Here is a 14757-nt window from a genome sequence, read left to right on the forward strand (position 1 = left end):
ATATACATGCAAAATGTTGTTAGTGCCACAAATTGGGTTAAAGATATTACTCGAATAAAAAATAGGATCTGCAGTGGCCTAATGCTTTATGTATCAGCTAATCTCTTTACTGTGGGATTTGGTTTACTGCCATCAAATATGCATCACATTTCTCTAATAAAATAGACAACATTTTATTATTTTTACATCTTAGGCTAGAAAACTCCAAATTTTCTAATCGTTCTTTTTTTTTGTGCTTTGCATATATTTAACAATTTTAAAAACTTTTCATAAAATATTAAAGGTTTTTTATTATTACATTTATAAAAATGTCAACCAATATACACTCTGCTGTGCAGAGGCAAGGAACAACCAGCTTCGATTCAAATGCAGTTCCCAGCTATGCGAAAACAGGCAATCTTAGCCAGTTAGGAGGAAATCAGCAAACTTTCCAATCATTGTGTCTAAAAGCAATCAGAAGCCTTACACTCAGCATCGGCTGTGATAGCAATCTCACCTTTGACTCTTACGGTCTAGAATTCAAGTCCCGCCCCAGAGAGTCGAGCGCATAATCTAGGCTGACACTTCAGTGCAGTGCAGAGGGAGCATAGGAATAGGAGTAGGCCATTCAGCCCCTCGAGCCTGCTCCGCCATTCAATTAGATCATGGCTGATCTGTACCTCAACTCCATTTACCTGCCTTCACTCCATATCCCTTGATACCCTTACCCAACGAATATCTATTGGTCTCAGCATTCACCGACTTTTGGGGAAGAGAATTCCAGATTTCTACTACCATTTGTGTGAAAAAGTCCTCCTTGATTTCCCTTCAAAATCCCACATCTTGTATTAAGATGAAGTCCCCTCGTTCTTGATTGTCCCACTAGAGGAAATAGTTTCTTTGTATTTACCCTATCAAATTAGAATCATAGAAGTTTACAACATGGAAACAGGCCCTTCGGCCCAACATGTCCATGTCGCCCAGTTTATACCACTAAGCTAGTCCCAATTGCCTGCACTTGGCCCATATCCCTCTATACCCATCTTACCCATGTAACTGTCCAAATGCTTTTTAAAAGACAAAATTGTACCCGCCTCTACTACTGCCTCTGGCAGCTCGTTCCAGACACTCGCCACACTTTGAGTGAAAAAATTGCCCCTCTGGACCCTTTTGTATCTCTCCCCTCTCACCTTAAATCTATGCCCCCTCGTTATAGACTCCCCTACCATTGGGAAAAGATTTTGACTATCTACCTTATCTATGCCCCTCATTATTTTATAGACATCTATAAGATCACCCCTAAACCTCCTGCTCTCCAGGGAAAAAAGTCTCAGTCTATCCAACCTCTCCCAATAAGTCGAACCATCAAGTCCCGGTAGCATCCTAGTAAATCTTTTCTGCACTCTTTCAGGTTTAATAATATCCTTTCTATAATAGGGTGACCAGAACTGTACACAGTATTCCAAGTGTGGCCGTACTAATGTCTTGTAAATTCTTTTAACATTTTAAGCACGTCGACCAGAGCACTCCTCAATCTTCTATACTCGGGGGAATACAAGCCAAGTTTATGCAACCTGCCCTCAGAATTTAACCCTTTAAGCCCCAGTATCATTCTGGTGAAAGTGGGGATGAATGAGGGAGTGCTGCATTGTTGGAGGTGGGGTCCCACCAACAGTACAGTTAAATTGAGGCTTCACACATGAGGAATGGCTATTTCAGGGAGGTATCAGAGGTAGCATAGAAACTGGGACCTTCCTGGCCTTTATGGCTTAGCATTGTACTAGTCAATTGAATCAGCAGGCAAGTGTCTCCCCAGTGATTGAACAATTCAGAAGCTACCCCGGGGGAGAGCCCCAGAAAACTGTGATTGCATTACTTGGGTGTGATTAACAATACTGGTACTGTACCTGCAGTGAGCAAAAGGTCCGAGTGAAGGGCTCCATTCGAACGAGGTAAGAAGCTACAATTATCGCTGAAGAATAATGGGTGCAGTAGTGACACTGTGCAGACAAGTCCCCTGCAAGAAATCAAACAATTTCGATTGGTCAGAAAGGTACCACAAGATCAGGTGAAGAAATTACAACTGTAGAAAGTGAATAGAACCAAATACGAGAGATGAGAATAAGACATAGGAACATAGCAACCTGAGCTAGGCCATTCAGCCCCTCGAGTCTGCCCTGCTATTCAATTAGATGAAGGCTGTTCTGTACCTCAACTCCATGCACCCTCCTTAGCTGCATATGGAAGTGGAAATCTAGAATTCACTCCCCCAAAAGGCTGTGGATGCTGGGTCAAGTGGAATTTTCAAGACTGAGATCGATAGGTTTTTGTTAGGTAAGGGTATCAAGGGATATAGAACAAGGTGGGTAAATGGAGTTGAGGTACAGATCAGCCATGAATTAACTGAATGCTTGAGGGACTGAATACTCCTGTTCCTATACGAAGGGTGAGAAAAGGACCTACATACCATAGGTGAGAATGGAACCTATGTAACTTTGGTCTGAATGGGACCTATATACCAGGGTGAGAATGGGATCTATATACCAGGGTGAGAATGGGATCTACATACCTGGGTGACAATGGGATCTACATACCTGGGTGAAAATGGGATCTACATACCTGGGTGAGAATGGGATCTATATACCTGGGTGAGAATGGGATCTATATACGTGGGTGAGAATGGGATCTACATACCTGGGTGAGAATGGGATCTATATACCTGGGTGAGAATGGGATCTACATACCTGGGTGAGAATGGGATCTACATACCTGGGTGAGAATGGGATCTATATACCTGGGTGAGAATGGGATCTATATACCTGGATGAGAATGGGATCTATATACCTGGGTGAGAATGGGATCTATATACCTGGGTGAGAATGGGATCTATATACTTGGAGTATCTTGAAAAAGATTCCTAAGGATGATTGGTAAAATGTGCTTTTTTGAACAATGCATTTCTGAACTATTTTACACCAGAAGACAGCTCATCCTAATCAGTATCTCCCTTCATTCCTTCTCTTTCACATATACTCTCTTCACTTCTCTCCCTCACATACAGCACAAATAGAGAAAAGTACAGATCCTCCTTGTCCCCACCCCTTGCCTTTGATTCCCTTTTCCAGCCAGCTCCTTACATTTACGATCAGCTCTCTCAGACTGCTCCGTAGCTGAGAGCCTCCATCCTGTGTCTTCAAGGTGAGCTTTCTTACCTCCTTCTGTTTCCTCAAAACACTCTTCCTGGCTCTTATCGTTAAGACAAGATTTTCTCCTTGTCTTGAATACATGGCTCCTCCATCTCTGTAAGATTTCTCTCTATCCTCTCCAAATCTCCAAGATCTCCCTTCAAAATTCTCCTGTGTTCAATCCCTCTCCCTCACGTTATCAGCTCCAAATACTCTTCCTGTCTATTCAGTGAGTCCCCTTCCTACTGTTCTTCCTGCGAGGAATCTTTACTTCTTCCCTACCCACAATTGCATTCACCCCACAGCAAAACACTCAGCAGAGAGCTATTGAGGCAGGTATCCCAAACTCAGAAAATACCCTTTAAATAGAATTTTGCAGTATCTGGAAATCTTGGCCTGCGGTGTTCAGTTCAGTGATGCGTTGTGGGTGCAGGAGCTGGAGTCAGAACCACTATAGGTTTATGGGGGAGGACCATGAGGAAATTGTGGATTCACCAGCAAAGGAACAGATGGAAGGGGATGGAGATCCTAAACTGAGAGAATGGGTTGCAAAGGGGGGCTGAACAGTACATCAGGCAGGGGGTTGAACTGGACAGTAAGTAAATGACCTGGAATCAACTCAAAATTCAATAAACTGAAGGGATACCAAAAGATTAACGTATTCATCCATGACAAATCCTGAGTTACCAATGCATCATTTAGATACCATGTTCTCTCGGCCCTAATCTTGTGTCTAAGCTTTGTAAGGTAATAAATATTAAATGTATGTTTGAGAGCCTTATTGTTTCTCATTATTCAACAAACCAGAAGAGAAATTTACCGTATCAAAAGAAAACAATACAAGACAACAGTTTACAGAATAAGCTTACAGCACAAATAGTCTTCACTAATACCTACATTATGGATTACAACCAAAAATACAACTGCAAACGCATTCCAGAATTTCACTGCGAGTGTTATCATGTTTTCTGTAATTTAATTCAGCTGGAACTTTGAACACCCGAGGTGGGTGTGCAGGGATAAGATCCAACCAATTAAATTTATGTCATTGAGTTGTAAGGTTATTATTCTCGGTATGCCCCTGGTATTGCCACCTTTTGCTTCCCTCATCTGAAATGTTTAAAACACACGGAAACATTAAAAAAGGTGATTCAGTGAGGTTATGATCAGCGGGTGGTGTTACCAGAGATTATTGTGGGCTGGGAGTATTTACAAAGTTCTCTCACAATCCAAAGCATCTAGATGCCAACCTTCACTCAGTGGTAGCACTCTCGCCTCTGAGTCAGAAGGTCATGGGTTCAAGTCCCACTCCAGAGATTTGAGCAAAAAAATCTAGGCTGACACTTCAGTGCAGTACTGAGGGAGAGCTGCACTGTCGGAGGTGTCATCTTTTGGATGAGGCATTAAACAGAGGCCCTGTCTGCCCTCTCAGGTAGACATAAAAGATGCCATGGCACTATTTCGAAGAAGAGCAGGGGAGTTCTCCCCAGTGTCCTGGTCAACATTAGTCCCTTAACCAACATCAATAAACCAGATTATCTGGTCATTATCACATTACTGATCGTGGGACCTTGCTCTGTGCAAATTGGCTGCCATGTTTCCTACATTACAACAATGGCTACAATTCAAGAAGTACTTCTTTGGCTTTAAAGCGCTTTGAGACGTCCTGAGATTGTGAAATGTGCCGTATAAATGCAAGTCTTTCTTTTAGTACTTCAAAAAAACACATAATGAATGTTATAATTAGTTGGGTAGGTTTTGCAAGTACTGCTAGTGAAACTTCTCATGCAGCCAATACACATCAGGAAGTCATGGCTACATACTCGCGATTTTCCGATATGTCCTAGTCGTGGGATCTTGCAAAATTTACCCTCACGAGTTCCATTAAAATAATTCACAATGGAACCTTTGCTATTTGCCGTATCGAAGGATTTGTCCCCACCATGAACAATGGAAACTGTTGGATAATCGGCAGTCCCCAAATCTCTTTTAAATGAATTTCCTGTACTATTTTGAACTGAAGGTTTTTCTTTTAATACATCCTGACTGCCACAGCTCCCTTTGGACAGAAATTCTGTCAGCCCCGACTTTTGTAAACATTCTCGAGAGTGTGGCTGATCAAGGTTCCTCTGTACATCATAAAACGTTTTAACATAAACTTGGAGCACTACTGTATTTCAAACAAAAAGCTGATTTACTCAGCTCCATTAACCTGGAAGGGCTTAACGTGCTCAGGAAGTAAGTAACTCATTGGTGAGAATATATTACTCTCAACTCACAAACCCCGTACTGCCTAACTGGAATAAAAAGGTGGGGGTTAGATGGGGATGGGTTGGAGAGGAGGGTACGGCAGAGTTAATACTTCACTAGTATTCCAAGAAGCTAAACATCCTCCATCCCATCTACATCTCCACCACAAGGTTAAATAAAACCCTTTGTCACTGAGGTTTCAGTCCCTAGAAGATAACTACTTGCAGCCATTATGTGAGGAACTTTTAATGGTGTATAGAAAATGGTCACTCGGGTAGAAGGATATTAGTTCCCACTAAGAATGGATGCCACCATTTGTTTTAAAGGAAAAGTTCCAGATTGGGTTATTAACTCATCTAGGTGTTTCAGATCAGACATGAAACTGAGGAACCATCTGCCCTCTCAGGTGGATGTAAAAGATCCCATGGTAGTTTTCGAAGAAGAACAGGGGAGTTCTCCCAATAATCCTGGCCAACATTTATCCCTCAATCAACATTTCCACTAAAACAAATGATCTGGTCACATGTCTCATTGCTGTTTGTGGGATCTTGCTGTGCGCAAATTGACTGCCTTGTATGCCTACATTACAACAGTGACTACACTTCAAAAGTACTTCATTGGCTGTGAAATGCTTTGGAACATCCTGAGGTTGCGAAAGGTGCTGTATAAATACAAGTTCTTTCTTTCTGTAAAGCAAAAAGCAAAATACTGGAAATCTGAAATAAAAACAGAAAATGCTGGAAACACACAGCAGGTCAGGCAGCATCTGTGGAGAGAGAAACAGAGTTAACGTTTCGGGTCAGTGACCTTTCGTCAGAACCGGATATAACAGATGAAGAGTTTACAAGGAGGAACAGAGCCAGGGAATGGGGGAGGTTGTGAGCTATTGCTTGGGTTGGGGATCCCCTATTGTTACATGGCCAGCGGGACGGTCTGTACCCATGGGGTCACCTGCCTTTTGCCTCCACCGTACTCCGGGGTCACCAGAGCTGTCTTCACTTTGCCAGATTTCCACGCTTCCCTCCCCCTCTGCTATTCTGCTGTAACCATTTACACGTCATCTGGGTCTCAGATACATCTTTATTTCTCTAATTTATCTCAATATTGCCTCCTTTTGTCATACACCATCACCACTTTTGTCATTTATTTATCGTCTATCTTCCACCTAATCACAGGTCATTTCTTTTTATTCTCCTGCTGTTTACCTGTACCGTCTCCCAGTTCTGACGAAAGGTCATTGACTTTAAACGTTAACCTTACCTTCCTCTCTCCATGGATCCTGTGTGTTTCTGGCTTTATCTATTTTTCTTTTTTTTTTGCTTTGGGCTCACATCCCTAATCAGAGAACAACTACCACAGGAGTCCTTCTAAAATAATGCCAATACGCATTTTGGGTAAAACAAGAGGGGAAGCTTTCACCTGTTTGGTATCCATAGTGATGAATTGTAATGGCTGACAGGGTAACTGGACTGTCCAATGTGGTACAGAGCTGTCCAGACCAGGATAGTCCTTGGTTCGATTTGTGATCTATGCTAAGTTAGCTGGTCAATCAAAGCAACAATAAGGGACACAACACTTGGCTACATCACCACTGGGCTGGGGAAGGGTTGAATCAGCTAGAATTTTGTTGTGTGACATTGGCTACTAGATATTTAGTACAAAACAGAATTATTCCTATTCCTTGCGATTGTAACAATCTGCCTATCGAGTGAGTGGCTAAGTAAATTTAACCATTGGATACCCAACCCAGAGACTTATGGCTTTGCTTCGGGATCTTGACTCATGTCAAGCTCACCTCATGTTCTATTCTTGCTGGAGGTCACTGAGGAGTTTGTGACTCAGGCTGTCCTGCCTTTCCAATTGAGGGAGGGAGATCAGTCTGAGGCAGTGGTGGGGAACCGAAAGAAAGGTGTGTAGGGTGAGGAGTGAAATATTAACTGAATGTTAATCACAGAGTGCAAAAAAAAAAAATCAAAAGCTAAGATACCAGCAAAGAGGTCAGTGTGAACTGGTACAGAACCAGCTACAGTCAGGGCAGGACTTGCTTACTTTACTCAGCACTCTACTGAGTTAGTTTCTCGGGACATAAGAAACAGGAATAGGCCATTTAGCCCCTCGAGTCTGCTCTGCCATTCAATTAGATCATGGCTCATCTTCACCTCAACTCCATTTACCTGCCTTTGCTCCATATCCCTTGCTACCCTTACCTAATCAAAATCTAATTATCTCAGTCTTGAAAGCTTGAATTATCCCGGCATCCACAGCCTTTTGGGGGAGAGAGTTCCAGATTTTTTACTACCCTTTGTGTGAAAAGGATTTTGCTCCTGAACGCCCCAGCTCTAATTTTAAGATTAGGTCCCCTTGTTCTTGATTCTCCCACCGAAGGTAATAGTTTCTCCATATCTACCTTATCAAATCCTTTTTTACATTTTAAACACGTTTTCTTCTTTCGCTCTCGTTAGTCCTCGCTCACTGGTTACTTCCTCAGTTTCCTGTGAAAATACTAACCATCATTATCTACTTCATAATATCGCTTGATGAACTTAGCTTTCCTTTCCTCTGTTTGTGCTCCCATGGGTTTCGAGAGATCTCGGAATGTCTTTGCGTTAGACAGATCCAACTCCTGGGAACAAAAACAAACATGGTAGGTGAAAAATGACATAAATATTCATTGTGTTCCAACTCTCAGCAGCCAATGCAAAATACACCATCTTGAGAGTAACTGAAGTACTTGTATTCTATAGACTGGTTATGTGATACTTTGCTGAAAAATGTGATCTTGAAATCTGTTAACCGTTTGATGCTGACTCCAGTATTATACAGAGAATATATAATATATAATGCGTAACTTTATACATCAAAGCAGAGTTGAAGGGAGTGCAAAGAAGACAATTAAATAGGGGCTGCATATAGTGACACCACTATTCCTGGCCAGAATGGAGATGATTGGGTAATTCCCCCGTCAATCATGCCAGGAGACCGCTCTGCTGTAAGTGACTGGGATTGATTTTACACCCATAATTTGTATTATGCAACTATCCTCCACTCACTGCATTTTGGTGGAGAAATCACCCTGCTTTTATCGAGAGACTGCTGTAGTTTTGGTCATACTCTTTAAATAGACTCTGTTTGCTGTATGTTCTGCCGTAAGTCCCGCCCGCCTCCAACTCATTGGCTGACACTCTGCTAAAGTGCTAAATGGGTTCAGGCACCTGAGTTATGAGGCTTACGTTAAAACAAAGGGTGGCTTAGAGTTGACCTTACTGAGGTGTTCAAAATCTTCAGGGAAATAAGATAAACTGGGTGGCAAGTTCTAGGACAAAGGCACATGTATTAAACGTAGAGGAGAAAAGTGAATGCACAGTTCAGATATATGGGGGTAATTCCCACTTTCGGCGGGGGTGGAAAACCAGTGGTAGTGGGTGGATCATTGTAAACTCCACTGAAGTCAACGGAAAGGAGAATTGAGTGGGTGGCCAATCCGTTACTGCCAACTTTCAGCTCTCGCCAAAAGTGAAAGTTGCCCCCATAATTTCTTCACACAAAAAGTGCTGAATAGTCTAAATTGGGAGGTTGATGGATACATTTTTAGCAGACAGGGCTATCGAAGGATGTCAGCGGTAAAGTGCGAGAAGTCTGCCATCTTTTAGGATTGGCCTGATGAATAGTGGTAGTCATTTCCAGACCTGTATTGCTCTATGTTCCTAAGGAGATTAGGATAAATTGCATGGGGGGGGGGAGGGGGAATTAGTTATGTCTACTGATGGACCACAGGTAACCATGGTCTCCAGATGCTTGCTTGATAGGTGAGCGAAACTTGGTGCGGGATAGGATGCAGGCCGTACAGTTTTGTATGAGCTGAAGTTTATGGAGGGTGGATGATGGAACGCCAGCCAGGAGTGCATTGGTATAGTTGAATGAGGATAATATAATTACAGTGTGGCTTATATTATAATGATTATACATATTTACTTATATGTAGACAGGTGACATAAGATAACAAATAAGAAAGTGCAGAAATGGGATCAGTGTGGATTTACCATTGACTTAATGTAAGAAAGTACATTCCCAATCCTCAAAACACAGCAAGACTTCTTTAAAAATTTGTTCAACGCATCACAAGGTAGTTATGGACGATGAAGGATATTTGGTCCATCCACCCATAAGTTCCCCTGGTGTCCTGGCCAATATTCCTCCCTCAACCAACAATTCCAATACTGATTAACTGATCACTTACCTCATTAGCTACTTGTGGGATATGGCTGTGTCCAAATTGGCTGCTGTGTTTGCCTACATAACAATAGTGACTGCACTTAAAAGGTAATTCATAGACTGTGAAGTGCATGAGGATGTCCTGAGGACACGAAAGGAGCACTGTATAAATACAAGTTCTTTCTTTATGCTATTTATTGCTTACCTCAGAGTCATAATCAGCAAGAATCCAGGGGAACACTGGATACTGCATCAGATCGTTATAAGTTCGCCCCGCCAAAGTGTTCAGATACATGAGGTACTCAAAGTTGCTGATTTCTCCTTTCTGCCACACACAAGGGGGAAAAAGTTATTTTTGAAAATGTATTACGATTAATGCCTTATTGCATTTCCTAGCACTCATTACAACTGCAAAACAAATACTTTCAGGGCATTTTAGTAGATTTGTGGTAAGGGTTTAACACTGATGGTATAAAATGGTCAGTGAACATAACAGTATAGTCCAGTTTTAAATATTTGACTTTCCCGATGGCTGTAAATATGCTTTAATGTCAGAAACAAGGATACCACTAGTGTGAGTACAACAGCTCGACCGCTGAACAAGTGCCGAACATGGCAGTTATACTACTTGCATTGCATCGCTGCAACACCAAAACTACATTGCAGCAATTCAAAATGTGCAGTATAACTGCAGTCAAACATCTGTTCAGGATTTGGTGTCTGGTGTGAGATTACCTGGAGGAGGTAATCTTAGATCAGTCCAGAGTTAACAAACACTCCATCACTCTGCTGGACTGTGTTCACTAAAATTAAAAATTCTACCAGCTTTTGAATTCGGCAAAAAGAGCTTCCTCAATGTGATTAAGACTCTGAGGACAGCGGGCAAGATAACTCAGTACAACTGCCTCACACTATCCTAAAAAGATTGTCAGTGTCAAACTGAGGTATCATTAGTGCTTTTTAACTGCAGAAATTAACCCTCGACAAATGTTATTTAAACACAAAACTGGAATATTAGGCCACTGAGGACAGGAATCTAGCTTTAGGCATGAGGAGACAGGTCCTTTGAAACAAACACCATCTGTGTTACAAAGCAGAATATCAGGTAGAAATCTTTGATTCAGCCAGTCTCCCTATTTTACCCACATTGGTTTAACCCACCGTCAACAATGTGGACATCAACAGGAAAATGGTTTATACTCCGTCCAGGTAAAAACGCAAAGGAAACTCACAACATTGATACCCTGCAATAAACAATGAGAAAAGTGATGCATCGTACCTGCCATTTCTGTGTAACTCCTTTCTCCCCTAATGTTCTTCTGTGTAAAGGGAAAAATAAATGGTAGGGTTTTAATTAACAGAGCACAATAAAATCACATTTACACACAGTTCTCTGCTATGTTTTCAAGTAATGCAATGGGATTGATATCAGCTACTGCACTTGAACCCCAAAGCAGGATATTTGGTTCGTACAGGTCCATATTCGAACTTACTCTGTCTTGTGCTAGCCAGTTAGTGAGGGAATACACACAGTAAAGCTATAACAGAAGGTAGAAATTACAGACAGTGCTATTCTGTCACAAATACTAAACATTGTACCAAATTCACCTCAGTGGAGACTTGAACCAGTTTATTTTAGATGTTTCCACTAAAATAACACAAAAACGAATTATCTACAAGTACGTGAAACATTCCAATGAGAATGGTGCCGACTGCAATTGTTATCGTTATATTTCCTAAGGAGCAGAGTAATTGCCTCTTACTGTCAAAAGGTAAATAATAAAGAACCTGCTGTTCAGAATAGGGTTGTTGCTTGGTAAATACATTCTTAACCAGGGTTTGAGGGATGTCTCTGCGGATCAGCAATTGCCAACATTTTAAATAAAAGCCACCATCAGAGACCTGCTTACATACAAATACTGTGACCTTTTAGGATGAATGCAGTTATGTTTTTTATAGAAACAAATCTAATTGTAAGCGTTTCATGTCCAATTAATATTATACAGTACACTCAACCTAACAAGTTCAATCAGTGAGTTTTATCCCCTCATTGAAAAATTTGAACTGTTTGCTTCAGAACAAAGGAAATTATTGGGTGATTTGATAGAGGTATTTAAAATTATGAAGGAATGGGACAGAATAGACAGAAACAGGCTATTTCTGTTGATTCAGGGATCTAGAATAATGGGACATAGATATAAGATTAAATTCAAGAAATGCATTCCAGATCATAACAACTCAGTGAGGAAAAGAAATTCTCCTCATCTGCCCTCTGGATTTTTTGCCAATTATCTTAAATCTGTGTCCTCTGGTTACCGACCCTCCTGCCACTGGAAACAGTTTCTCCTTATCTACTCTAGCAAAACCCCATATAATTTTGAACGCCTTTATTAAATCTCCACTTAACCTTCTCTGCTCTAAGGGGAACAATCCCAGCTTCTCTAGTCTCTCCACATCACTGAATTCCCTCATTCCTGGTACCATTCTGATAAATCTCCTTTGCACCCTCTCCAAGGCCTTGACATCCTTCCGAAAGTTTGGTGCCCAGAATTGTACACAATATTCTGGCTGAGGCCTAACCAGTGTTTTATAAGTGAGTTAATCAAATTGTTTCTTAAAATTTTCTTTGAACATTTCTGTTAATTAGTTATAAAGATATTGGAGATGGGGGAAAAAGGCTGTTTGACGGGGCAGGGTGGTTGGAGGCGGGAGGTCATGTGATGAAACCTCCAGGATTACGTCCAACAAGAGGTGGCAACCCTACCAGGCAGTGAAGATGAAAGATGCAATTATATAATAACTTAATGAGACAAATTCAAAGTTGTTCTAGCTCATGGTTCACCCGGGAGGAGTGGGTGAAACACATCACCCTTTGAGACAATGACTGTGTTTGTGTAAGGAATCATAAGCTATCGTTAAATAAACTTCTGAGATACAAGTTAAAGCACGTCCAACTCCTTTCTGGCACACATCGCTTCTTCGGGAATTAAATGGGAGTTCAGTGTGTTTTTGTTTGACTAGCAACATTATTTCTGTCTATGCTTGCTGAATAAAGGGCACCATAACAACCAGTTGACAACTGATTGAAAATAGCTAAAGACAAAAAGGCTAATAACTATGTACAAATGAAACCAAAGGGTCTAATTGTCTCCGTTATAGTCACAAGCACACACTTGGGGACATAAATGCTGCTCAAAGGCCCACACCCAACGTATGCATTTGCTATTGCCTTGTGTGCTAGCAATCAGGTGATTTTATAGCGCCATTGCGTTCTGTACACGGTTTACTGGCAGTTGTGACCATTAATGCGATGTGTGCTCAAAATGGAGGACAGTCTCAGCAGGTAAGGTATTCCCCCCACACTCCTGATTTTCTCCTCTCGACTTTCCTCTCTTGAAGGCTCTGACACAGTTCCAGCAGCTCTCCCAACGTCTCAACAACATGGTCATTCTTCAAGAGTATGCGCTGGCTGGCTATTCGACTGCACAAGGCATCGCCATTTGATCCTTGCCCAGCATCCACACACCTGTAATCGGCTGCATTTATACCCTCCCAGGCATAATAACTGTAGCACCTCTACTGCTGGGGTACATTTACTTACTCAGCCTTGTCGCCATAAGTACAACATAGGTCCAAAATTCACGTTCTGATTGCTCCTGCACCCGAACACAAATCAAAGGCAAAACAAATGCCCAAATTAGAGGTGTCAAGACCAAATTGTAGCTGTGTCTGTATACACACCCATGGATTAAGGAAAAGTGTTACAGAAGACAGCAAAATGTAAGTACTGATTTAACAATCACCGCTAGAGTGAAATTCCTCCTGCCAACAATTTTGGTTGGACAATTTGTGTGTGTACAAAATGAACAATCCCATGTTGTACTCAAACCCATTTTTCTAACTAGAACAAGAGGAATTTCACCTTCACACTATCTTACCATCTCAGTGGAGTGTAATGGGGGGGACCCTGCTTTATGCTCACTTTCCAGTCACACTAGTGAGAAGAGAAACCCATACCCCATTATCTTACCATCAGGACCTCTTAAAAAAAAATCAACCAGATCGAAATAATATTCACCAAATCTGGCATCTCATTTGATTTATTTTGTTGTCATGGTGAGTGCCGATGGAATAATAGGAAGGTGCCCAAATGAGGGCCAGCGGTGTGTACCATGGAGCCTCAAGGGCCATATATCAAGTTTAAATGCATGTTCCCATTAATTCGTATGTGTCTCAAGTTGCTGATACTAACAGATCTCAATGTTCTGTTTTAGGATTTTTCCATCATTGAGGTAAACCAGCCTTTTCCAAACCTCCAGACTCACGAAATTTAAGCAACAAATTTTGTTGTGCACATCAGCATGTAAGAAATATTAAGTACAGATAGGACCGAGCTCGAGGGCTAGATTGCCAGGGTTCAGGGACTATATGTGGCTCCAGGGCCACAGACTGGACACCAAGGCCTAGAGGAGATGCCAATCCTAGGTTTTTTTTATTCGTTCATGGGATGTGGGCGTCGCTGGCGAGGCCGGCATTTATTGCCCATCCCTAATTGCCCTTGAGAAGGTGGTGGTGAGCTGCCTTCTTGAACCGCTGCAGTCCGTGTGGTGAAGGTTCTCCCACAGTGCTGTTAGGAAGGGAGTTCCAGGATTCTGACCCAGCGACGATGAAGGAACGGCGATATATTTCCAAGTCAGGATGGCATGTGACTTGGAGGGGAACGTGCAGGTGGTGTTGTTCCCATGTGCCTGCTGCCCTTGTCCTTCTAGATGGTAGAGGTCGCAGGTTTGGGAGGTGCTGTCGAAGAAGCCTTGGCGAGTTGCTGCAGTGCATCCTGTGGATGGTACACACTGCAGCCACGGTGCACCGGTGGTGAAGGGAGTGAATGTTTAGGGTGGTGGATGGGGTGCCAATCAAGCGGGCTGCTGTGTCCTGGATGGTGTCGAGCTTCTTGAATGTTGTTGGAGCTGTACTCATCCAGGCAAGTGGAGAGTATTCCATCACACTCCTGACTTGTGCCTTGTAGATGGTGGAAAGGCTTTGGGGAGTCAGGAGGTGAGTCACTCGCTGCAGAATACCCAGCCTCTGACCTGCTCTTGTAGTGGAATGAAGGACCTCACTTAACTACCAC

At 42.1% G+C, this 14757-nt stretch overlaps 1 protein-coding gene across 1 annotated transcript in view; it reads right to left on the reverse strand.

The window, feature by feature from the left end:
- The window catches only part of wdfy4 (WDFY family member 4), a 225644-nt gene that overhangs the window by 44907 nt on the left and 165980 nt on the right, over positions 1 to 14757 (reverse strand). The window contains exons 49-52 of the mRNA XM_067972622.1: positions 10906 to 10945; positions 9832 to 9951; positions 7923 to 8037; positions 1887 to 1996 (exon numbers count right to left, since the gene is read on the reverse strand). Of these exons, the coding sequence (XP_067828723.1) occupies positions 1887 to 1996; positions 7923 to 8037; positions 9832 to 9951; positions 10906 to 10945 (385 nt within the window). The remainder of the gene's footprint in view (positions 1 to 1886; positions 1997 to 7922; positions 8038 to 9831; positions 9952 to 10905; positions 10946 to 14757) is intronic.

Source organism: Heptranchias perlo, chromosome 36, assembly GCF_035084215.1.
Source record: "Heptranchias perlo isolate sHepPer1 chromosome 36, sHepPer1.hap1, whole genome shotgun sequence".
In the NCBI taxonomy this organism is placed as follows: domain Eukaryota; kingdom Metazoa; phylum Chordata; class Chondrichthyes; order Hexanchiformes; family Hexanchidae; genus Heptranchias; species Heptranchias perlo.